Below are 26,635 nucleotides of genomic sequence, written 5' to 3'. Positions count from 1 at the left end.
TGTGGAGTTTTTTGCGTTTTGTTTTGTTTTTGTTATTTGACCTTACACTACACCTCCAAACTTTTTACGGAACAAGAGGTAAAATGGATGTTCCCAAGAAAGGAGACAATTTGTTTAGTGGGTTTATGAATCTGAAATTCTACAAAATATTAGAAGCTTAACCTCTTCTTAACATGAACTTACACATTCTCTTTAGACAATCATTACCTTAGAGATGTGATTTGAAACTTATTTTGGTAGATAACACATTTTGTACCTTCTGAGAACAAGCTGATAGTTTGGTGACCAGTGGTAGTCACAATTTTTATCCCCTATGAAAATGCTCTGAGTCTGCTCTAAGTTCAGATAGCAGTAAGTTTCATTTTTGTATGCCTCAGATTTACATAGCATTACAAGCTCGTGCTCAAACAAACTTAAGTTTATACCTTTGTGAAACAGAGGCATAATGTAAGAAAAAATTCTCAATTACCATGAAGAAAACAAAGGAAATTGAATCAGTAGGGGTTTGGTTGGTAGTCTTGCTGCAGGGCTTTTTGTTTTTTTGTTTGTTTGTTTGTTTCAAATTCTATTTCTTTGTCCTAGAGACAGTGCAGTTCAATAGAACTGTGTTTGCTTGACACTACTTGTAAAACTAAATAACAAAGTACTGGTATTTTAGATGGCATAATTAATCTTTCCCAAGAGTTACTAGAAAGTGAGACTAGAAGACGAACAGTTAAAATTAAAAAAAAAAAAAAAAAAAAGCCTCTCAGAGATACACAGTCAAGTATGAGTTTTTTGAACACAATGAGATGATCTTAATAATTGGATAATGGTATCTGCAAGCCTTACTCTTAATGACTTCTGTCACGCGGTGACCGACGTGTGCTGCTTACCTCCTCCTCGTCGACAGATTCTCATCACTTTCACTCATAACCAAGACTCTGCTAGATCCCCCTTGACTCGCTTCATGCATCACTTCAATCTGAACAAAAAACATATACAATGCAAAAATACTTAGTTGCTCATACTTTTATTTAGAGAATTTTAATTCTTTACAAGCCATTGTAGTACAAAACCAGTATAGTGAGTCACTTGATAAGTTAGAATAATTTGCTTAGATGTGCAAGTTATATATAAAAAGTAACTTTTTTGTCTCTAGTTTTCCAATTCTATTGGCATTAGGGGTATTCTTAACTCTGTGCAAAGTTATTATTGGGTTCTTTCAGTATAAGAAGTGAATTTATCTCCTTAGGTAGATAAGGGCATAAAGGTCTGTTCCTTAGGTTCTGAAATACTGTGGGTTGGTTTTTTTTTTTTCCTGCCTGAAGCCAACGATGAAGACATTATTTTTAAGGTCTTTTGAACAGTGCCAACCAGAAAAGTCTGGGAAATCTATCTTGTGCCTCTGAGAAATCTGTCGTTGTATTGATAACAGTATTATACAGCACAGAACCACAAATGCTCAGCACTGTGCTTGTGTGCAAACACTGGTCCCGTATTGTTATGGACTGAAGCTTTGCATACAATTTTAATACATATGAATGTACTTCCTTGTCCAGTCTTACAGAGTTGAAACATTTCAAGGGTGTTCCAGGCAAATTTTAAGCAGGTTTTCTCTCTTTTTGTCTGTACCTTTAGAGCTCAGCACTATCTGGGCTTGTGCAAAGGCAGAATATTTTAATTCGGTGAAACAAATCAAGCAGTGAGCTGATGGATAATCTAAACTCCATTGCAATCTTTAAGTTCTTAGGATTTGAAGAGCTGCTTCTAGAAGTTAATAGTGCCCTATATTTATTCCATATAGATAAATTATTTACCTATTTTGATGATGATGTAATCCACTACTGAACTATTACAACAATCAACAATACATACATGAGCAGAAATCTTAATGCTGGCATCACAGTAACTTCAAAAGTGCAATATGAAGTGTAAAAAAGGCTTCGCCGAGAATTAACTTGTAAATACATTTTTTTCTATTTTAAAAATAAGTATAAATATGTAAATACATGTTTACATTGTTTTGAATTCTCTTGCAGTACGGCATGTCCTGAGAACTTGGAGACTCCTACCTTAATTCCACCTTTAGTCTTCTTAATGCTTTTCTTTTTTGATAACTCTGCTTCAGAGATGGACTTTGGAGGACAAGTAATTTCTGCAGACCTCCTGTTGGTAGCTGAAAGAGTCAAAAAGAAAATAATTTAGAAGACTCGTGCTAAATGTTGAAATCCTACTTCCCAATAAAAGCAGTGAGCAATGTTCCTTTTACTTCATTGATAACTGGTATCTGGCTTAAGAAAAGAATTGTAGTTGTAGTGGTGAAGGAGCAACTGGCATCAGGGAACGGATTGTGGGGTTTGGTGCTCCACTGTGTCTCAGATTGGCTGTAATGTTCAATGCTGTAATGACTGCTGCAGTTTGGCTTCCTCCTGGGCAACCATCCTTAAAGTACCACAAACAAATTTTAGCCAACTGCATCAGTGGTTGGATAATTTTCACTCTGATAGTTTTTAAGCTCATGGTTTGCTACTTGCTAGATTTTGCAAAGAAAGCACATTTTTGTTTTGGTAATAGTTTGATAAAGTCAAATTATAAGGGACTGTTTCTCATACAGTTTCATAACATGAGTGATCCTGAAAAGAGTAAATATGCAAGTATTCAGCAAGTCACTCTGATCACGTATACACTGACTGTGAATCTGAGGAAATGATTTCAGGCTATGTTCTGTAGTGTCAGGTTTGTTTGGCCTTGCAGGCTCTGAAAATTTGCTCACGGCAAGTTGTTCAATGCTACTAGAAAACATCCGTAACAAAATAACCTCTCATCCTGAGACTGCTATCCCAGGAAAAGTGTTAGAATGAACTAGGAGATGGAGAATTGTATATTCAACTGGAATAGAAAATAATTTCTCGGTTACAGTTTGTATCTTTAGTTGTACTAAATTGATAATAAGTACACAATGTGTGTGAGATAAGTACAAGGCAAATGGGGCTCCCTCCTCTTAGTAGCTGAACTGAAACAGGCAAGCATGCACATAAGGTAAAAACAAATACATATACTGGTGAAATGATGAAAGTAACTGGGTCAGGCAGCAAAGAACAAAAACACTGCAATTCTGAGATGAAGTCTCTTTGGTTTTATTCTCAGAAATCTTTCTAACTCAATAAGAACTTTTCCAGAATTAAAAGCTGGTGTTTTCAAATGCATCTAGTAATATTTTGTTCATGAAACTGGGCTATAATTACTTTCTCTCGTTCTCTGGGAGAAATTGTAGATTGCTATTAAAAAGATGCTCCTTGATCCAGCAAATTTGTCAGTACAATTTTCTAGCTTAGTCATGGCTTCATCAGTATGATACATTTCAGAAGGAAGAATGCAGAAAAAATCAAATGTAGCCATTTGTATTTTAGGGGAGGCAATTTGATTCAGGTTGCTACAGCAAAAAAGTACCCTCTTTTAATTTGACCCAGAAATGAAAACAGGAAGCAATCTGGTTTTGGTTTTACATCAGAGTATTTTTACATTGTTGTTTGGTCTACATCCAGAAAGTGCTTCATTATATTTAAGTAGTTTTTGGAATAATTTAGAAAGAAACAGCCCAAGTAGCAGCCAATTACTATTGCACTAATTGCTGCAAAACTAGAAATGTTTAATAAGGGAAATTCTGTTCTAAGATTCAGTACAGTTGGCTGTTTCAAAGTCAAAGAAACATAAAAAAGCACAGCGACCTACAGGAAGAACTGAGGCACAGGAACAAGTGCACAATCTAAGGTCTGCATGTTGGCAAGTTGTTTTCATTTTATTGCTTTATTGTACTCCCGTGGATATTAGGTTAAAAATTCTAATTTTGAACTGGGTAATATTTTAAATTGTTTGCTGCTTAAAAGAAAATATTGTTAAGGAGCATTGTACATAAAGTTAAATTTTTGTTGCAAGGCTATTTACAATAATACAGGGTTTAGGTGTACTGCTTTCGTTCCGGTGGACCGCTTTGCTTCTCCTGTGGGGCCTTTGATACTGCTTGTTTTTTATGAACAAGTTACATGATAAATACGGAGTCGCTGTTCCTGTTAGAACAAACGCAACTCATCAAGTAGCAAGAGACAAATCATGCAGTCAAGGCTTATGATGTGTAGACAACGCTTCTGAATGTTCATGTTCAAAGTATGTAAGTACTATGCTTTAAATTCAGGTTGTGTGAATTTCCCAGTCACATGCTTCCCCATCTTTTTCTTCAGTGGAAGAGTTTGTGCATTCTCACTGGTCACCCACAGCAGAATCAAAATCTTTCAGTTAGAACAGTCATGGAAATGAGTAGTCTGCCAAAACTGTCCATAGGGGCTTGCAGCATGTGCTGTTCCATAGAAATGATTTACTGGTGGTTTTCTATGCTGGTGATGACAAAACAGCATGCTAAGGCAACTAAAGAAATGCCAGAGCATCTAAGATTCATCATCAAATGGGTTGATACAGAAACTATTTTCCATTCTTAGGCAATATAATCTCTGCTTCTCTGCTCTAGCAACATTGCTGTTGAGCCTCTTGAAAATCTGCCCATCTAGGAAGCAAAGAGTGAGGCTCCCTGCAAGCGGAATGTTATTCTGTAAGGAGACAGGCTGCTCAGTTTCCTCAGACTTGGCCCAATGTGATAGCAGTCTTACAGCAACAAAATGGAAAGCATCTTTTCTCTTCTTTTATAGAGATATCTTAAGTAGTAGAATAGTTTCCCAAGAACCATTAACAAAAGTCACATTCATCATCTTTTCTGAGTCAGCTAATCTCTCTGCTGCTTCACTTCCCCTGTACCCATCCCCAGACTCTTGAAAGATATTCTCCTTTAATCCTCTATCCAGATGTTATTAGTTAGTGGGTGTTACGCATTAGTGACTGTGAAGAATGCTGGAAGAGATCCAATGAGCAGTCACACACATTTAAATGGGGTGGAACCAGTTTAGTTTTTATTATTTAAAAGACTAAAAAGCCTCCAGCTGTGTTCCCTCCATATGAATTTCATGTTCCAATTTGGCCTTCTAATATGCCTGTAAGGGTGAGTCATGGATTTTGCATGTGTGATGTGCTGCTGCAAATGATATTCTTTGCTTAATGAGCTAACAGAAATTTTGACTTCTCTGCTCCTGTACTTAACATTTTATGCCGCACACAAGAAATCCCTAGGTGAATATTTTATAGCATTTAGAAAAGATGCCAGAAGTAAAGCAACACATGCAACCCTAATTTTGCCCTTTTTCTGCTAAGGCATCTTGTTCCAACCACTGATGAGTATTTTGCACATGTATTATTTTCTCTCTCCCTCCCTAAGGATCCTTGCCTCATTCAGTGTATAGAACACTGAATTAATGAGCCTCAGTATTCCAGTTTATCTGTATTTCTCAGTGGGGGCCCAGAGCCTTACTGTCCATGCAATAGATCAGTCTCTGCTCTAAAAATATATATGCATATTTTTTAGAAAGTCCTTTTTACAGTTCATACGCTTCACAAATACCACTAAGTTTTTTTCACAGCACTTCTCAGAAATAACAGGCTGTTATCAACTACACTAAGATCTGAGTGCTATAGCTAAAGATCAAAGGAGATAAAACTAATCTGGAAGACCAACTTGCCATTTTTAGAATGCAACTTTCAGATTATTAAAGATTATATGCTGTTTAATATGTTCAAGAGCAGATACCCTGCCCAGCAATTCTGATTTCAGTCTTTCACTGTCCCTTCAATGTAGACCTTTTCATGTAGTGGCATTAGTAAAATTTGGTGGTTTTGTTTTTACTAGGCTAACACCCACATGAGTTTTTAACAGGGTTGGAACCTTTACATTTGCTGCACCAGTTTCTCTCCCTCTCATGACAGAGAGAGTAAAAGCAGCAGAAAATAGTCACAAATGAAAAAAGTCCTACAGTATGAAATGAAAAAACCTACAGTAACAGTTTTCGTTTCTCTGCTTTGCTCCCACTAGGTATATGACTGTAAGTACAGATGGAAAGCAGTCAGAAACTCACTGCTGTGTTACACAAAGAGAGAAAGGGAGACAGTGACAGCCCTGCATAGAGCTTAAGTTGCAACAAGATGGTGTTCTAAGGAAACAAGCACTGCAGAAGGAGAAGAAACATATTTTATCTTTGAGTGCCTTACATTTTGGCTGACAACAAAGGAAATGAGCTGAACTGTAGCAAGTTCATCCATAATGAGCTGAGAAGTTTGTTTTTTTTTTCCAAGTGCATAAAACTGCCAAATCCAAAAGAAGGAACAAAATCAACTGACACTGCAGTGTTTCGGCTTTGGCCAAAAAGGTAACTAAAATAAAGGAGGTTTTAGCTTTCTTCACTGAGATAGTTGAACCATTTCTATTGCATTTTTCCAAGAAAATGTCAGGCTGAATAAGAGAGCCTTTAGGAAAATTTCATTCCAAAGAATTGAAAATTGGAAGAATTAAAAATGAATGAAAAGAGAGAAATGCTAACTACAGCCAACCCTAATAATTTATATTATAGTGGAACTTAAGGGTCCCTTCCAACCCAAACCATTCTATGATTCTGTGATACTATCTTTGAGGCTTTGTGGCAGATCCCACTATGCCTGACAGCCTACTGGCAACACAAGTCTAGATGGCGTGACTTTGTGAATCTATTCCAATTCACTCCCCTAAGGAACTTTGTACAGAAACACAGTCCACAAACAGGTAGCCAAAATGATGCTGTCAGAAGTAAACTTGAGCAAAGGCATTTCTCTGAAGCGCCGCATCTTTCCTTCCAACACAGAAAGGGACAAGTTTAGCCATTAGCAGTATTCATGCAGGCTTCCATTGGTAACACACGGACATTTTCTTGAAGTTACACGTCATACATACTACTAAAAAAAAATTCAAGGCATTTCTTATAAAAGTGTCAGAAGAATTTTCTATCTTTTCTAGGTTGATCTATGAATAATATTTAAGCATATTTTCATAGATAAAACTAGCACCAAGTCGAACTGGTACAGACTTTTTAAAGTTGTTGAGCACCTTCATTCTGATACCAGTTTTCCAGTGCTGAACAGGTCTGTCGCTGTAAAATTCACAAGTTCATTTGCAAAATCAAAACGAGAAGAATTTAAAGTTTTGACTCAGAATTTCCAGACCCATAGAAAAGTTGGGAGCAGCCTGGGTTGAGGGAGAGTTTAGAGTGCAGGTCTCAGCTGCCTTTCTGTAGATCTTCATTAAGATAAGACTCTACCAATAGTCACCAGAGAACAGAAAGCCATCGTTATAAGAAACTGTCACAGTCATCTCCCTGACAGAAGTCTGACCTTTTTCTCATGTCAGCTCTCCCTGTGTCACCTACACATATGCACAGGTAAAATGAAATGTGCCAGTTATATTATCAGAGTATTTCATGCTTAAGCATTCATATCTTTTAAGATTTTTTTCCATCAGCACACTGAACTGGATTGAATTTTCCCTACCAGTCCTTGTTAGGGAAATAAAGAGTCAGCAAGTAAAAACAAAACTAAACTAAACTAAATATATTCTGGAATGAATACAACTTCTTTCCTTTCACAGACAACTATTGCAGTTCTGCTGTGGCATTGTTATATCTGCTGCATAGGGACAAAAGCCTCTCTTTCATGGTTTCTATTTTTGTTGACTACATTTTATTGTCTTTGCCTGCCTTTCTATTTACTGAGCCTAGGAATATGATTGTTTCCTGTTAGCATATTCTATTTTGCAAATTTTTAGAGATGTTCAGGCACGTTCCAGGTAACAAATAATAATGAGTTACAAAAACTGACTCAAGAAGTTGCTCTTAGCCTCTCATGATGATTCTCTATAAATTCTACCCGTATAGAAATGCTGACTCTGTTGCTCCCACGAATGTGAAGAAGGGGCACAGAGGAAATCCCAACAGAGGGTAGCTTCAAGAAGAACAGAATATCACAGCCTCATTTTCAAGGCTTGGAGTAGGACTCAGTGTCCTCATTTCTATTCTCAGCCACATCTCAGACTGAGGCTGTGAAGCCCCTTGGTGAATCAGTTGCTTTATTTAAGCTTCAGTTTTCTTTCTGCAAAAGAGAGGTGAAAATACTTAGCAACCGCACAGTATTTGCAAAGTGCTTTGGCATTCTGAAGGAAGGAGCAAATTCAAAGAATGATGCTTTGTAATGGACCACTGGATAAGACCCAAAGGATGCCATTAAACACTATATGTACACTACTCATGGCACTTAAACTGTCAAAATGGTTACTTTATCATGGGGTGGGGCTTAAAAAGTCAGAGACTCTGTGAAGTTATTCTAATCAATCAGTACTCTAGCAGAAGATTCCCTGTTAAAAAGCCCTTGGTGAAAGGCACATGCTAACCTCAAAACATGAAACTTTCTGTAAGTTCCAAGAAGAAGCAATGTTCAACTTATAATTACTAAAGGACTATATTAGAAAGTGAATAAATGGTTATGCAGAGGAGAAAACAATGTTACTGTATGTTCATTGTAAAAGACATCTTCATGCTTACTTCACATTCTTGGAGTCAGTTACCTGGTTTGCATTTTCAGTGAAGGATTAGCAATATATGACAATACGAAAGTGTACAGAAAAGTGTTCTGCAGATGAGACCTAAGAAGAAGAGCCTGATTTTTTTATTTTATTTTTTTAAATCATCCTTGTTTGTGTGCTTGCAGTGATAAATTACTTCACATTCATTTTTAAATTCTGGGCCTACAAAGCTGACACTGAACATCAAGTGCAAGTTTTCATTCTGATGAAAAAAATTAAGCATAACTATGCATAAAAAGAGCCCTAACACTGCTGAGTATCTGAATGCAGATATTAATGGCTCACCTACGCCTGCTGGTCTGGTAGTTTTTGGTGATGCTCGTTTCGGGGAAGATTCAGGATGTGGGGCAACAGGTTGTACTGGACGGGTCTGTTTAGCTGCTAGCTTCTTCAGACTCACTTGCCTCTTGTCAAACATTTCTTGTACATCTTCTAGTTTTTGTAAAATCCTTTGGGCATTGGCCTAGGCAAAGAAAAGGCAAACAGCAGATGATTGTAAGTGCTGGACTAAGCAAAGTAAGAGGGGACTTGGGTTAGTCAGACTAGGTGTATTAGAGCTAAAGATAATGCAACCCAGCCCATGTACTTTGCATAGATCTGTTTCACCAAGTAGGGCATCGTGAGTCATGCAATTTTTTGGCACTACCCTGAAGAAGTATGTTCTAGAACTGCTCATACGAGTAAAACCTCTTGCCCCAAGTGCTCACCTCTTCGCTCTTTCACTGTGGGGAAAGAGGCATTTTGTGCAGACTCATATACAGCCCAATAGTCTCTCATGTGCAAGACAATCACTGTTTTGTGAGTGCATACACGTTTGAGGTGTTTTACCTTTATTTCAGGTGTGAGAATCGTGTCAAACTGATTGTAGAACTCCTTTGGGTTAGAGAGTTGATGCTCCTTTGCTGTTGCCAAGAACTTCTCTATTTCAACGAGTGCAGTTTCAGCTCCCTCTTGTGACTGGCACTTGTCCACAGCTTGGGAAGCTAAGAGGTAGATTCCAGCTTCACACCATTGGCTTGCCTTTAAAGAAAAATGGGACAATAAGGACTCCATTGTCACTGAAAGTCCATGTTGAGAAGTGCCATTTCTGTCACCCCATGAAATACAGATTTGCACTAATGTGTCACTAAAGGGAATTAATGTTACTTCCTCACATGCAGCAGGTCCTGTCAACAACACATCCCACCTAAGAGACATAGAACACTAGCAAATTAAATTCACCTCTCATGGGATAGATGGTTCAGTAACACAAAATAATAATATTCTGAGCAATAAGAATGCTACTGTAGTTGCTGCAAATCAAATCTTTCTGCTGTACAACCTCATTTCAGTGTTTAATTACACAGTTATCCAAACCCAAAAATAAATATTTAAACTATATGAAAATTCTCTAAAACTTCTTTGGCCCATTAAATTCAGTTAAAAAAAGCAGGTTTTCAGAATAATTTCTGGTAATTCCTTTAAGGAATTAGCATGCAGACATTCTCAGAGCATTTAGCTTTCTATTCCAGATGGATTCCATAAACTGAAAAACAAAAGAACAGGCAGTAAGCTGTTTATTTTTCAGCATCAGAATGTGTTTATTTCTCATTTCAAATTTAGCTCTTTCTCAATTCTATTTTAGTTTCATACTTTCATGATCTTAAAACAATAATTCAGGAAGCGTTTGCTATGGTTTTTATAGCAATGATTTCTGAATGAAATGGAGAAAAAAAAAGAGTAAATCTTTGTCCTCTTCATCTAAGTTGCCTATGCTTATAAAAAGATTTATTTTCAGTAGAGCCTTCAGTAGGGCTGTACTCCAAAAAGACTCACTCACCTTATCTAATTGCTTATGCAGCTCAAGAGACTTCCCCAAAATATCATACTTTTTCTTGGTCTCATTAGTAAAGTCATCACAAATACGCCTGAGTTCAACACACTTTGGTCTAATGGAGTCAACTGCATAATGGTTGTTTTGGATGAGCTGTTCTCCATGGAGAGCTAGAGTCTGGGCTTTCTCCAAAGGTTCCTGTTAAATTAATGAGAATCAATTCAAAGTTACATCTTGAAAGGAGATGTGTAGGTAAGAGCGATGCACCTCTGTAAACCATGCTGTAGCCTGGAGCTAACAGTTTGAGATATTCAACTAGCTGATGTGTTTTTAAATTTGGATTGAAGACCAATTTAATCGTTAGCGTTATTTCCTTCTACTATTCATTCTGCCTCCTCAGACTACATTCAGAGATGAGTACCTAAGCAGCCTTAAAATCATACAGAGCATACATCTACACAAAAATATTCTATCGCATGCTTAATCCAAGTTGAGAGTTAGTAAAGCAGCACAGTATAGAGGATGAACCAGAGCAAAGTCCTACAGTGAATCACATTATGTCAGGCTGTGTGGGCTGAGCTCGTATCTGAAGAGCTTTGGATTATAAATTCTCTGAGGAGCGGGCATCTTCACAGAGGAGCAGAACATAACAGGCATGTGTGACAACTTTTTAAACCACAGCTCATAAATGTGAAGTTTCCTAGCCTTTTCCAGGGCAAAGTCAATCAGAATGAGTTTAAACAATTTGTGGTACTGAAATATTTTCTCTCCTCAGCTATTAGTTATCAGCTCTTTGCTGAATACTTTTAAATACAGATGGACTTCTTCCATTTCATAGAAAAAATTCAAACTACATCAGCTATTGTTAGTTATTTGCTTCTGAGTACAAATGCTGTTTGTTATTACCATGAATGTCAAAGAGGAAAACACTTGGTGCTTTAATAGGTACGTTTCAGACAGATCCTCACTACTAACTACAGTAGTTTCATGCCTAAACTGGAAAGTGTTCTGTCTTCCTTCTCACATACTGAGGTCACTGATACATATATGCATGGTGGTCTTTTTCTCCACTAAATTTCCAATAATCCAAAAAACTATTTTTTTCCACTCACTGATTGACAGATATGTAATGCTTTTGTTTATCTTTGATTTGAATATGCATTTTGGAAAATTCTTCAGATCCTTCCAAGTAAAATTCTTAAGTTTAGTCACTATATGATGAAATTAGAGGTGGCTAACAGGGCAAAAAGTTATGTGATGTGGAGAACAGAAGGGAAACGTATGTCACTGTAACTTAAATTTCTTTAGACTTCTACAAAAGAGATGAGCAAAGATCACAATATTCCTAAATTTTAATTCTATGCTTATAAATATCATAATCAGCTTTTGCATATGTTCATTTGCATCTTTTTCTGATTTGGCTTATTCATTCTATCCTTTCTAATAATACTAAAAGTAATGCATATCATAGGTGATGGATTTGCAAAGTCCAAATGTCTGGAAAAGAAAGGTATATATCAGAAGGTAAGAGTGTTCCTGAAATTGCTATGAACTTGAATGAAATAGTCTTAAAAGGCATCTTGCCAAGAGAACCTGTTAAGTCTTATGAACTTTTCAGATTCCAGAGATGGCCCTAACTTTTTGTGATTTTAAACTCAGATATTTCTAGTTTTCCAGGTAGCAAACCAGAACTACTGGATTTGAACAACCTTGGATTCTGGAAATTAGGATCTGAATTTTGCAATTAGAAATAGTGACCCATGAAAAGAGTGTAAGTGTGATATAAGGATAGTGACAGAAAAACATCTAGATAATCATGTCTGGATGCTACAATACTATATTGAACACAAACCTGTCCTTTTTCTTCCAGTTGTTTCTGTTCCCTTAGGAGGTGTTCTACTCGAGTCACACTGTCTCCAACATCAGAAAAACCTGCTTGTGCTTCCATGAGATTATCCAATATTAATTTTACCTAAAACAAACAAAAGTAAAAAAAAAAAAAAAAGAAAAACAACAAAGCATACACATCACAAGACTCTCAAAATTACAACAAATCTATGACTTCTAAACATTCACTTCCATCTTTTACAGGAGTCCACATGTCAAGTTTAGTATTCCAATTCCTTTTAAAATGGTAAAACTGAAGAATGAGGAACCAAGCAAGTAATTCTCTACAGAGCTGCCCCCATTTTTTAGATTTATTTAGGCCCAAACAATTCTGAAGATCTATGATTCTGCAATCTGTCTTACTGTATTATTCCATCCTTTGCATTCACAGTTGGGCTTTCCATTTTTGTTTTCCACTGATTTAATAGGGTTGTGTGCTTAGCATCACAGAAGAAATGATACTTGGTAACATCGCATATAAACACACAATGATTTATCATGAAGTTTGTGTTTCACATTTTGGCCTAAATGGCTGCACTTTCTCCACTGTGCTTTTCTGAAATATTGTAAAAGATTAGATTATTACCAAGAATTTCACTTTTGAGTATGCATTTTATTTTATAAGGAATGGCTTCTCTCCCCACCTCTTTTTTAGAATGCCATTTTACTTTAAGTATGGGCAAGGTTTGACCATATTTACCAAATACTAGATACGACCAGCCAATGACTTACTTCTCTAAAATCATGTTCAAAGTGTCGAAGCTGCAAGCATTGTTCTAGTTTTAGGTGATGCTTGGTCCAAAACTGATCAAAAGCCTTTTCTGTTTCATCCAACTGAGCCAACAACCTATTAAGAAATTAGATTGAAAGACAGTTACTTTCTATGGTTAATTTCTTTTAACTTACATCAATTGATGGCAAAAAGCACAATTTGGAGATGGTGGTAAGCTTATACCTATAGAAGATGCAGAACAATGTTCAATGTCAATTTTACCTTGAGAAAAAGGGAAAAAAAACTGAAGTAGAGTAGGAGTGTGATGAAGGCAGATAACTATATGGCTCTACTGTGGCACTTGTAGTCCCTCCTCCTGACCTGCAACAGGAATACAGACCTGCTCCATGTGCTGGCAGCCAGAGACAGCTGTCTCTCCCCAGCTTCCACCTAAATGTTCAAAGATAATTAGCTCCAGGCTACTATAGATTGAATACAATTCAATTGTTAATTTATGGAATGCTCAAAGCAAAACTCTACAAGTTGCTTATTTTCTTCACCCATCAGAACTAGGCAACAACTGAATCATTTTTCCTTGTCCACCTCTCCTAAACACAATGAATTAGAAGCTCATAATGCCTCCCATTGACAGTGTTTTACTTCATGTAAATAACGAAACATTTATTCACAAAGAAATCAGTATCAAGTGGAGTGTCTAACAGCACACTAGTGAGTCATTCTCACAGTCTCTCAATGATCTATTATGTATATTTCAAAGTAGAACAGTTTAAATAATAAGAGAAGAGGGAAAAAATGAAAAAATGAAAAAATATTTTTCTCTGAATATCCTGTTTTTTAATATCTGGCCATCCTTCAGGCAGGCAGGGGACCAGGCAAATGCAGTAAATGCTAGAACCAAGTAATCAGGGCAAATACCAATAGCTCTTTCACACTGCGGTCAGAAACAAGTTCTATTTTCAATCTATCAACAAAAAATCTCTTTCTAATCAAAACTACTTTTTGAATTCAAGACGAATTTACAAATTCCTTCATTAATTAAAGGAAGACCAATTAAAGGATTTCAAAGCAGCCAGTAATAAATATCAGTTTGACATTTGGCAGCTTTGTTCTCACTGAATGCAGACACATTGAAACTAGCATGACATTTCTCTATCTACTCCATTATATGGGACAGCAGAAACCTCTAAGCAGTGACTAAAATCTTTATAATAACCAGCATTGTAGGAAGGAACAGTAATTACTCTCTTTATAAATCTGCAAAGGTGCATATTTCAGAGTATCATCTACATCTGATCCTCCTCCATGTTTCCACAAATATGAACAAGCACATACTCTTTCAGATCACATGGATTCAGATGTCAAATTTTAACTAGGCACAGAAACATGGAAGATGTTATGGGGAAAATAAGTCCCACATCAAACCTTCCATTGGGTAGGTAGTGGTCCAACCAAAAATTACCACGAAATTCAGGACTTGTTTGAACATACTTTTCCAGTTTAATCCAGTAACTTCCTCAAAGTCTTACTTACTTATGTAACCAATAAATCCTGAGTAACTAAACAGTGGGAATTTATAGTATCTATATTTAAATAATTTAAGTAAGGACGTAAATGACATTTGCATTTCTTAGGAATAAATTAGCAACTTGTGCAAGATAGTCAATCTTCACTAACCTTTCCACTGTTGCCACATTCTCCAGTTCATCAGGACTGAGTTTGCTGTTGGCACTTCGGGTGACTGGCTCCCTAATGCATGTCAGTAATGTGGCCCCCTGCTTCACAGCTAGTTTCAGCTCATCCTGAGGAACAAAGAACAAGCCAAACAAATTGTATGTACATATTTTAAGAATACTCCCATTTCTTAGGTGGACAACACAGTAATGCTAAAGGAGGATACTTCAGTAGGTAGTAAACACTAGGAACAAAAAAACACCAGTGCTTACCAATAATGATATGTCTTTCTATGAATGCAGAGACTAAACCTGTTCATTTTGAACAGTAGATATATTTCTGAGAAAAAGAATATTGCATAATTTCTGAGCATATTGTCTTTCTGACCAGGAAACTTTCAGAATAAAATATTCTAACACAAATTACATGTGTGCTGTCAATTGTTCAGCCAGCCATGACATCACACTTCTTAATTTCTTTAAACAACATTATGACATGATAAGCCACAGTCTGCCAGCTGCCAAAGAGTCAACCACAGGAGGAGGTTTCTTCTTAGCATAAAAAATGAGCAACAAAAAGGACAATAAGGCTTAAAATTAACATCAGCTAAGGAGTTGCCACTTCACTTGAATAAATTCTTCAGAAATCCAAATGTAAGTCACAAATGGATTCTTATGAAACACAACCATTACTGTTTTCTCATAAGCTAGGGATTCCTGGCCTTTTCCTGTTCACAGCATTGAAGGAGGCCACACAAAGGAACACCACCAAATCTTTGGAGATTACATATGGGAGTTAATGTCAAGTAGAATAGGGCAGGATAGAAAACGTCCATGTGCTACCAATTGAAAGGAGACCATGAGAGGAGAAAAAGACAGTGAAGACCAGATTTGTTGATTCTGCAAGTCAGCAAAAAATTCATTTTCTCACAACTGAATCCTTCACACAGATTTTCTATTAACATATTTGCTTCCTCCACATTGCTTTGAGTGGCAAAGCCCCTCAAAACACTTATTAGAACACACTTATTAAGAAACACTTATTAAAAGTTTTCTTCAGGAACCCTTCCTGCTGCTACACAAAGCTGCACAGCTCTCCCACTGAGGGAAGATTAACAAGGGTGCCCTTTACCTTTGTATTACCTGCACTGCTCTGCCAGCTTTTATGGGGAAAGAGTAGCAAAGACATAGCCAAAGAGCTATGGGATGCTTTATGTAGCAGCTCTAGAGATGCAGAAGAAGCTTTAGAGTGTGAGGAAAGCTGCAATAAAAACGTAATCAAAGAGGAAATTGGCATTAAGAGCCAGGCTCCAAAATGTGGGAGAAACCATTATCTTTTGACCAAAAGTAATTGAGGCAAGGCAGTTCCTGACAGCCTGAAGAATTCTGAGTATTCTTTCTGACCAGTCTTTGGTACCCAGCAAAAGTGCTGTAAAAGGTTTTCACAAGTCATGGCAATTCCTTAGTTCTGAATTATTAGAAAGAATCAGAATGGCTGGCAAGTCCTGCTGTTTAACACAACAGTAACACATGGCTGGGACAGAACTGCCACTAAAGGCAACTTCATTGATCATTAAAAAAAAACACTTAAATGCCATCCCAAAATAAAAAAGTTGTTTACTACCCTTCTTTTACGGGAGAAAAGCTCCAGGCTCTTACTGTTTTTTGTGGGTAGGACTCTGTTCTTCATTCCCAACTGAAACTAATGGTCATTTCTGTACTTGTGCTAAAATAATAAATTTCCTTTTGCGTTTAACCTAAGGTGCTTATTGACAGCAATAACATTTTCTTTTGAGTCTTACTCTGCAAGGCTAAACAGGCACTAGCCTGTTTTTAATGTTTTTAATCCATACTGTAATAGTTCAGTCATCAACTAAATAGATCACTATCTATTCCTGGATTATCCTTACAGATGTTCTCTATATCTGCTCCAATATGAGTTCATCCTTTCTGAAGAAAACATCATCAGGAGCTCATGCTGTTCTAGTTGTGATCTCATTATACCCTCCTATATAGCAGCAGCGACACTTCCCTGTTCTATCATTCCTGAACCTGTGGAATCCTTTTCCATAGCTACATTGAATCAATTTCCTGAATCCAATTTTCTTCTCCTATTCAGTAGTTTTCAGATGATAGAATCCCAAATGATGGCAGAAAAACTCATTGAATTAAAAACCATATATTGCACAAATTGAGTTGTCACAAGACACATTCACCTTCAGCTTGCTATGGTGGTCAGTGTGTGCAGATAGGAGCTCCTCTGTACATTGCACATCATTGGGAAGTTCAGTCTCTGCTAAGTCCGTTCCAAAGGTCTGTAGCATCTGTGCTGTTGTTTTCACTGTCATTGCAAAGTTTTCAATAGCCTGGAATGGTGGAAGAGCAGAGTCACAGACTGCTTACTTACCACTAGCATGTTAGCTGTGCTCAGTTCTTCTAACACATTATTGCTGCAGTGCCTGTAAATCTGGCTATGTTGCCTTTTTTCAGAGGATGTGATAGAAGTTACAGGTTGAATCCTGTGCCACAAAGGATCTTTTCACAGGACTACAGGTTTTACCATATCCATGAACCAGATGGGGAACTTCCAGAGTTTAAGAGACATAATGAAACCACAAAGGACATCAGCTTCAAAGCCCAGATGGGAGCTTCAGATCCTTTGCCCATTCTTGCTGGAAGTCTTTGTTGTGTTTAAAGATTTTAATTAAGGCTTTATTTAAGTTAAGGAGATGCCACAAGCATATACGCCAAAGCCTTTTTCTTTTATATTTATACAGCCACTGTTCACTCAGCAGCAATCCATTTCCCTGTAGGCTTCTAAAACTGTGCATCTTTGTTCTGCCTACCTGTATGTGATGTATTCTAGTCACTTCATCCCATCTGGCCCTATTACCACAGCAATACAAGGACTCTCTACAAATATTATTCATTAAATTCTACAAATATAATTCATTAAATTCATTGGAGCATCACTTCTTTACAGAATCACAGAATGGCCAGGATTGGAAGGGATCTCAAGGATCACAAATTTCCAACCCCTCTGCCACAGGCAGGGCCACCAACCTCTCCATTTAATACTAGACCAGCTGCCCAGGGCCCCATCCAATCTGGCCTTGAACACCTTTAACTTGGGTGCACCAACTTAAACTTTGACAAAATGAGGGCTTATTGCAGAAAGTGAAAGTGAGGAAGGCTTAATAAGAATGCTGCCTTTTCAGAGTGGAATATACTGGTCAGACTTATGAGATGCAATTAAAACCTTTATATCTTGTAGCAAGAGCTGCACAGGATATTTTTTCATGATCGTGCCCTGGCTTCTTTAGGATAATCAAAGACTGTATTGTTCCACGTAGGTCTTTATTCATTACATTTTTTATCAGAACAATACAGTGTTCTGAGGCACAAAATAGTATTAAAGATGCTCTTATTCCCAATCAAATGTTACACAGCTGTTGCAAGCTGTATTCCCTTTTCTAGCAATGATGGGAATTCCTAATTTGCAACTATTTCAGTTGAAAATTTGCAGTGTGCTCTGTGAAAAACAAACTGAAGCTAGATTATTATTCAAAGGGTGCAGTGATAAATTACATTCCACTTTATGTGATCGTAAAGCATGTCCCAGATGAGGCAATGCCAGGCGAGTTCATAGCCTTCATCATTCTTTGCCCCTTGTAAATTCATGCCTGTTTTCAGCAGAAGCAGTCTAGACTGATGTATGACCTGGCTCAGTTCTTAGCAGCTGTGACATGTTCTCTACAGTGGAACTTCTGGATTAAAGTTGGCTAAGATGCTGCACTTCTGACTGCAACACAGACAAAGCCATCCATAATCAAGGGCTATTTACTAAGAGACTACTGTACTCTGTGAGCAAGAAAGCTCACAGGCTCCTAGCTGTTTAAGATAAGAAAGCAGAAACAAAGAAAAATGTGATGAGATTGTGGAGTCAATACCATTTAGGAACACTTTAAAGATGTTTCAGAAGAAGATTAAAAAACAAAAATAAAAGAAGAGAAAAAAAAAAAATCCACAACACTGGTAGGCAAGATTTGGCAGGACACGTTCTGAGAACACTGAGATAAGCAGACAATGTGATGAAGACACTGCACCTGAAGACTGAAGGTCAGGCTTTCTCAAGCTGCCATATAGGCCAAGACTTCCTTGATGGCAATCTCTTACCCAGCAGAGATTCCCTGGCTGATTCCACAAGCACCATGAGCACATCAGTGTTTCATTTAGTTGCACACATGGCTCCACTCATTCTTGTGTGTTTGAGTAATAAACTGATTCATATTCCCAAGCTCTGACTGTGGTTTTGTCTTCAAGTCTCTAAGCTTGGTGAAAGTTATTTTGACTACTTCCAAGCTACCACAGAAAAGCCTTTTCTGAATGTTAGATCTAGCTGCAGGTCAGCAACAACACTTACACCCAAGGCTTCTCAGAACACAGCAAAACATTGGGCCTCCTTAGATGTGAGCTCTAAACACATCAGTTTTGCAAGTAGACCCACAAAGACAGATGGAAACACTGCACACAGCCTCAGGAAAATTTGTTCATCTTCTAGGACACAGCTTTGCACCCTTCCACTTAGATAGGAATAGACAACATTTCAGCAGTTTACATGCCAAAGTCTGGGGTCTGCTTTTTTTTTAAATATCACCTCTTCTGTGAGCCATAATGAAATGTTTATACTGTTTTGAAGCAGCCACTGAAATATATTAATCAACCCCAAAAGGGAACAAATAATCAAGCCTGTAACAAGTTTCTTAAAAGGCAACAGAAGAGAAAGTTTTCCAGCCTTCCTACAATTATTAATTGTTCTTGAGTTATTCAACATATGATTCATCTGGAGTGTATATTTGCATAGCTCAGAAATGAAAACAAAGGGAAATAAAATCCAGTGTTACGAGTATTTTTCTTCTCTTAAAAACATGGATATAATTGCTCATTAATGTGACAGTCTTGACTTTTCATTCTGAACAGTGCTAAAGCATATGTTCAACTGCAGCCATGAGCTGAAGGCCTATGAATCTCATCAATTATTCAAAAGCTAGGATGAGGCTAAAGTTCAGCTGAGTAATAATAATAATACAACATTGTAGGCCCTAGTCCAAGTCGATAGTGAGATATAAATTAGTACTTCTACTACAAACTTTGGGGGAATTTTCTCTGTTTGAGTAATGGATCTCCTCTTTCCATGAGCCTCTAGTAAAATCTGTAGGCTGAAGTGCAGCTGCAGATTTCTACTTAATTGCTGCTTTGCATTCATCATCTGGACACCTGTAGGTACAGTCGTGTGTAAGAACAACACCAGCACTCACAGTTCGGTGATGTATCCACTGACTGTGGCCGTACTCCAGGGTTCCTCCCAGCTCCCGGGTCAGCTGACATTTATCAATATAGCCATGAAGATCAGAGACAGAATTTAGCATGATGATCTGAAACAGATCCAAACACAATGGACAGAGAGAAATAATGAGTCCTTCAATCACCGTTCCTAGGATCTGAGTTTGCCTTAAACATACACAACTACGGTGCAGTTCCACCACTGACAGTAATTTCTCATTATGTAATTTGTTCATAAAATTGCCACAGCTTTTTTTCCTTTAGATTTTGGCTTCTATAAGCATATGGCCATTCCTGAACTACCCATGATTTGATATCATGTTGCCCCTTGCTAGGCCAAGGAAGCAGCTATTTTCCATATGCCTCAAAAGCAAAAGCATGGCATGGATAATGCTCACATAAACTTCCATCAAAATAACTCCTGGTTTTTGTAAGACTGCTCTCTAAGACATACGTGGACATACCCATGTTAGCTCAAAAGTCTGAATGTCCAAAAAGACTCCAACCAAAATACGTATCTTGATCTGCATGTAGGAAAAGTAAGTTAATATTTAACACTTAATGCAGTGCCTAATCCCTGCCTACCATTAACCTCTGTTCCAACTGTGACAGTTTTAAATAGCATTTGACCGTCATCAAAGAGATTGCTAGAAGTACAATCTCTGGTATAACAGTTGCTAAGGTAACACACTGTGGCTTATTTAGTACAGGAACATACATTTCCTAAAGTGCTATAAAATTAGAAAATTTTGTTTTGTAACCAAGCATAATTTTTACATGAAATTTGCTTTTTTAATAACTAAAAAGCCAACTGTACTGAGCTACAGTCAGTGTTACAATTTAACATAATTTAGCAAAATGAACTCATGGTTTGTCTTCTGTACTGTTAGTCTGCTGTCTCTTACTACAGTAGAAGCAGGAAGCATAGCAACTTTAAACCTAGGTACTGATAAACATAGCAATGGTTGGAACAGAACCATGGATCTTTTGTAAAATGATTTAAAACCACAACTAAAATCCAAAACAATCATATGAAATCACTCCAGTAAAGTCATTGTGGAGTACAGTATGAGTAAGTTCCAGGATGAAATATCATTAACAGTCATCATTCAATTCTATTTACACAACACTTTGAAACCACAGGCAAACACACAGCTACGAACAACTCCAAAAAGAGCTCTCATAGAATAATGTCAAACTCTTTCAGGATTTATAGCTTGCTTTAAATCACATTCTCATCAACCTGCGGCATATTAAAAGTAATAAATATCATACTCTTAATCTTGAAGGGGTAGAGATCATAAAAGGACTAAAAACAAGCAATGCCAGCAGGCACTTAACAGGGCACTATTAAATTATCAACAGCCCATAGTGCAGAATTTGCCCTTGGCTTACACTGCTCCAAAGTGCGAACCTATGTTTGCCACTGGAGTGAGCAGACCTACTCTTGTCTGCATCAGGGGAGCAGCTCTACTGAGTTAAAATGTCACTATGTAAACTGAGTCACATTTTATAGCTAGACTGATGTTTCATATGGGAACACATTCATTATAATCCTGTGAAGCATCTACTGGTAATTTACGCTTTAACATTCCTGCAACTGATAGTAGAAAATTCCACAAACACAATTTAAAGAAACTATTAGTATACATACAAACAGGTTCTGCCCTTTCCCAGTATGTTTCAACCACTGTAATGAAACAAGAAACAACTTATCTGATCCAGGTAAATGTGTCTACATGCCTCTCAAAGCTTGTTTATCTCATTCAGGTTTCAGTTTAGGCTGTATTGACCTTGTATATACCACACAGACTCAAGATCACAGTCCCCAGTTGCCACTTGCAATCAAATTATAATTATTTGATTATGAGAAATTGCTGACATCTAAGAACTGCAGATGTGGAGATAAGGCAAACACATGGACCAAAAAAATCCATGCTTACCGGTACCTTCATTTTAAAGTCATCTCGATAGAGTTTAATGCCAATGTCAGCGATTGCCCTTTGGATAAAGCGTGAGGGACGCAGGACAAACACCAGCTGTAGGTTTCCTGGAAATGCTCCCTGCAAGAAACATAAAATTATTAGAAAGCAAATCTCTGCCTTGAAGAAAGGCCAAGGGAATTTTCAGCCAAGTGTTTCCTAAGGGAGTAAAGTGAGGAGGACGCACTGAACCTTGGCCACTCCAGCTGCTAATGACATCAACTGGCCCATTCAGCACACGTCCAACGTCAGTCTCCAAAGCCAACAGAAACACTGGCCTGCGGATTTTACTGCCCAGTCGTATATAGATTCTGGCAGGGATTTAGCACAGAGCTCTGAAGATTCTTCATTTGTGCAGCCATATCTGAAGCACACCAAGCCCCCTCTGCACTACTACACCTTTGGTCACGTTTTTTTGTTTTTTTTTTTTAATTTTTTGGTTCAGCTTTTAGAGGGTAAAATTCACTACTTACAAAAAATGGCTGCCCACATTGGACTTTGTGAAAGAAACAGGTGGCATAAATGAGTTCTTCAGACTGATCTACTCACTCCAAAGAGGGTTTTTAATCTTTCTAACCTCACATGTTTCTCCCACGCACAGGCATTCATCAGTCATGGCTCTGCCTTCAACATCTAGTCTACATCTCCCACACACTCCTCCTCTGAACTCATCAAGCATAAAAAAAGAACAAGAGGGCAGCTAAAAAAGAACGGCCATCTCTTGATCCCTAGCCTCTGTGTCTAAGCACCTGCGCCTCATACAGTATCCGTTCTAGATAATAGATGTTTTAGAACAGCTGCTTTTATTACTACTGAAAAACAGTGTCTTAACTCACTTTCATAAATGAGATATAATAAGCTATTGATAGTTTCTAGCAGATCACTTACTACCACCTGACCACAAATTTACTGGGATCTACTTCCTTCACAAGCAGGCCGCATAGTCACTCCTCACAATGCACAGAAGGGCTCCTCTGTTAGACTCTTCTGGAAACAGCTACAAATTACTAGAATTCATACTGCAGTCAATCCAGCACATATGGAATTTGTACTAATTCAGCAGTAAACAAGGCCATGTTTTCTGTTACTGCAGCTTCCTCCCTCTCCTATTTAAAACTCAGAAGCTTTGGGGCTGGAGAGAATCTGCATCCACAGCCAAAAAAAAAAAAGGAACTAAAAATGAGCACGAGACTTAATCTTGTCCTGAAGGCTCAGCAGATAATTTGAATTTCTAGAAGATAAATAACAAAGACAGGCACTTACTGCTATCCGTGTCAGAGATGCCTTGACTGCGCTCCATTTGTCTCGTCGTCTGTCTATGATGATGATGAATCCAATGCTGGCAGCCTCCAGACTGCATAACAGAGGAAATAAATATGCTAGGTTACATGAAGATACTCCCATTCCAATGCAATGTACTGCAGTAAGATTCAGCGTCTGTTGGATCATCCTCCAAGTCCATTATAAAAATGCAGTGTACAGTGGAGAGAGTATTCAGCAGAAACCCACATGAACACAGAAGCCAGCAAATTTTCTCTTTCCAATGTCAGGCTAGCAGCTTACACAAAACATGAATATTTTATTCGCTAAATCTCTCAGCTGCTACCCACTTTGCTGCTAAGTCTAAATGATAAGAATAGTTCAGGATCACAAATTACACTGTGCTACACTGAAGGCAAAAATCTCAGATCTTGCTTTCTCTCCAAATTAGACATCCCACTACAGCCTTCATTCTCCAAGTATGCTGACATCTGACAGAGGCACTCAGCTCCATGGTGTCAGTATATCCCCACAGTCACCACTTTGTCTTGGCACACAATGACCCAGGTGTTTTGGTGGACAAAGCAGGATTTAAAGTTTTATATCTCACCCACCTACAGACTGGTTCTAGGGTTGCAAGTATCACTTTAATGCGTTGGCTAAAATAAGCTACTGCTCCTTCTCAGGACTCTTCAAGGAGGCTCTGTGAGGCACTGATTTCATGCTCCATCCCATGTGTGTAAATCTCAAAAATATCCCCTTCCCCCTCTCTCAGAAATCCCACTCTGGTGTGCTGGACTCAAGGGTGCTATTCTCTGTTTTCCAGCAGTCCTCAGAGTAGGAGAGAAATCCTGGGAACCTAAAAAAACACTAAGAAAAATGTCCAGGAACTTCCTTATAACAATCATCTCTATACAAGAGAGAGGCAGGCAAAGAGCGTAAGCGTTGCAATAATCAGAAGACACACTACAATTAAATATCTAACTGTGGATTAAGGTCAAGATCAGTCATGCAAAGCATTTCCTTTATCCCTTTTCCATCATACATAGAAGCTACATACCAGGAGCACCATTTTATTGGGCTATTTTGTGCAAACTCAAGTCAATAATCCACCAAAGAGCATCAACAATATCAACAGAACTTCTGCTGCAGATCTGCAGGATCAAAATCAGCAGCCAAGAGGAAAAAATTCTGTGCAAGTCTGGGATGCCATGTAAATGCTCCCAGTTGTTCTTAGCGGCACTACAAACATTTGCTGAAGTTCACACTGATTTTTTTTTACAGAATTCCTCTGGGAACTATAAAATTCAAAGACAATAGATGCCTTTTCCTCTTAAGCAGTGCAATATGCAGCTCTTTACACAGAGAACAGAAAATGTAGCTGCAGAAGTGCTTCTACAGCAGAGATGATAATTCACCAGTTTGTTCCTTTTTATATATACAAATATTCTTCAGTAGACAAATTGGTGTTCTAAAGTTAAAAAAAGAAAGAAAGAAAGAAAAGCACAGTGTGATGTATATGTGCTTGCTTTAGATTCTTAGACAAAAAAAAAAAATTCAGAATGTGGCACCAAATAAATTTTGTGTATTGCAGATTGTTACAGAAAGGGTGTGAGAAACTAGTCACAGCCTGGGAGTTTCCAATGCTACTTAAAAAATTGCACTATTTTTTAACAAACACTGATTGAGGCCAAAAATTACTTTGGACATCTGGAGGGTATGGAAGGCCCAGGCAAATCACTCTCAGTCCCCAGCCCACCAGGCAGCACCTCTGGACAGGCTTCCCACCTCCCAAGACTTGTAGAAGCTGCAGTGTTTTTCCTCTGCCTTCACCACTGCTGTTGCTGTCTCATAGATAGTGTTTCAGGAATTTCGGTTATAACTCAAAAAACTACCAAATTCTTTAAGAAGTTGAAAATCAAAAGCCTCAGGTGGATACAAAGAGGGATGGGATAAACTTTACCCTTTGCTAGCCTTTTCATATTTTTTATAGCCATGCCAATCTTTGAGGATCGTGTCAGAGTGAGAAAAAGAGAAATGTGAGAGGACAACTTCAAATGAATCAATGGATACCAAAATATGACCTCTACTTTAAAGTGAAAGAGAATGTATGACTGTAATCAGCATCTAATTATGTCTTTACTGCTCGGACACACAGAATCAATTTGCAACTGCTGAATATCTCTCAGACAATAATTGGATGTATGAGCCAGGCTCAAATCTGAGGTAATTCCATTAAAGTCAGTGATTTACAACCAAATGACCAACAAAATAGGCATATTTAGCTGAAGATAACAAAATGCTGATGTTGGTCTAAAAAAAAATATTATCCAGCTAATAGCATATTAATAAATACGAGAAAAAGCTGTTTATAAAATTCATGACGTAGCTAAGCCACAAGTAACTCTGTCCACAAGCACCAATTCACACAAGCTGCCTGCACACAGAAATTGCCCTGTTTTGCCCATCTGCCTGGTTTGAGAGACTGGCTAAGGGCTTTCTAAAAGGAATGTTTGCACACAGAGGGTTGTAGGACTAGAAGAATTTAGAATCAGACCCTTACAATCACACCTTGGTAAGCAAACTGCAAAGGAAGTAACTGACAAGACAGCATCTGCCAAAGGCAACAACTGTGACTTAAACAAACAGAAGTATTTGTGCCAAGAAAAACTTGCCTCTGTGTCTCAGAACTAACTCTTAAGTTTCATTTTTAACAGTCCCTCAAACATGTAGAGAATAAATCACTTAGAAGAGAGACGTTTGTCTTTTCTCAAGTACCTTCCCATGATTTAGCAGTTCATTTTTTTGAATGTTCTTCTGCCGCAGGGATTCGTAACAGCACAAAAGCATCCAGGCATCAGTTACAATAACAAAAATTAATTTCATAGATAACGGCAATAAGAGCTTATGAAATATAGATACAGACAAGAAAATACAAGAGAAGCAGGAAAGGAATTTTCTCATGAAATGAGGCTTGGAAAGAGAAGTCGTAGGGGAGGGCTGGGAATAACGAGCATATGGGAATAGAAGCACTGCTCACCAGTTGCCACTGAGAATCACACAGCACTGCAGGTCAGTTAAAGAGACAGGCTGAGGAAATAGAAGGTGAAGTATGTACTGATATACTGGATTTATTCTTGGATTTAAATACAAGGAAATATCAAAGGAAAGCAGAGCTATAACTTATGTGCATACTATAAAGATTACGTGATCCAAAGGAGAATAGATCACAGAAGAAATGTGAGGGGTTGTCTGCATCACACAGGATCATTCTGGCAGACTGTATGTTATAAATCCCAATGGCTACAGGTGGCTGATGCAACATGAAGAAGGTCCTGACGAGAGATGTACCTCTGAACACAAAAAAATGGGCTTGTAAAGCTGGTACACAGCTAGGCCTCAGCCTTCTGCAGTGCTTTTTTT

General features: G+C 37.8%; 1 protein-coding gene across 10 annotated transcripts in view; it reads right to left on the bottom strand.

The window, feature by feature from the left end:
* MCF2L2 (MCF.2 cell line derived transforming sequence-like 2) overlaps window positions 1-26,635 on the bottom strand; it is a 148,340-nt gene that overhangs the window by 72,157 nt on the left and 49,548 nt on the right. For 9 of the 10 annotated variants that reach the window (XM_031555171.1, XM_031555176.1, XM_031555172.1 and 6 more), the window contains exons 4-15: window positions 23,216-23,306; window positions 21,914-22,033; window positions 19,946-20,062; window positions 16,844-16,993; window positions 14,632-14,756; window positions 12,957-13,071; window positions 12,190-12,309; window positions 10,344-10,535; window positions 9,353-9,544; window positions 8,810-8,987; window positions 2,055-2,158; window positions 876-964 (exon numbers count right to left, since the gene is read on the bottom strand). In XM_031555171.1, coding sequence (XP_031411031.1) covers window positions 876-964; window positions 2,055-2,158; window positions 8,810-8,987; window positions 9,353-9,544; window positions 10,344-10,535; window positions 12,190-12,309; window positions 12,957-13,071; window positions 14,632-14,756; window positions 16,844-16,993; window positions 19,946-20,062; window positions 21,914-22,033; window positions 23,216-23,306 — 1,593 coding nt within the window. The remainder of the gene's footprint in view (window positions 1-875; window positions 965-2,054; window positions 2,159-8,809; window positions 8,988-9,352; window positions 9,545-10,343; window positions 10,536-12,189; window positions 12,310-12,956; window positions 13,072-14,631; window positions 14,757-16,843; window positions 16,994-19,945; window positions 20,063-21,913; window positions 22,034-23,215; window positions 23,307-26,635) is intronic. The other variant, XM_031555170.1, reaches the window with a different exon arrangement.

Source organism: Meleagris gallopavo, chromosome 11, assembly GCF_000146605.3.
Source record: "Meleagris gallopavo isolate NT-WF06-2002-E0010 breed Aviagen turkey brand Nicholas breeding stock chromosome 11, Turkey_5.1, whole genome shotgun sequence".
NCBI classification, from domain to species: domain Eukaryota; kingdom Metazoa; phylum Chordata; class Aves; order Galliformes; family Phasianidae; genus Meleagris; species Meleagris gallopavo.
Note: the sequence above shows the minus strand (reverse complement) of the source record. Positions and strands in the feature narration are given on the sequence as shown.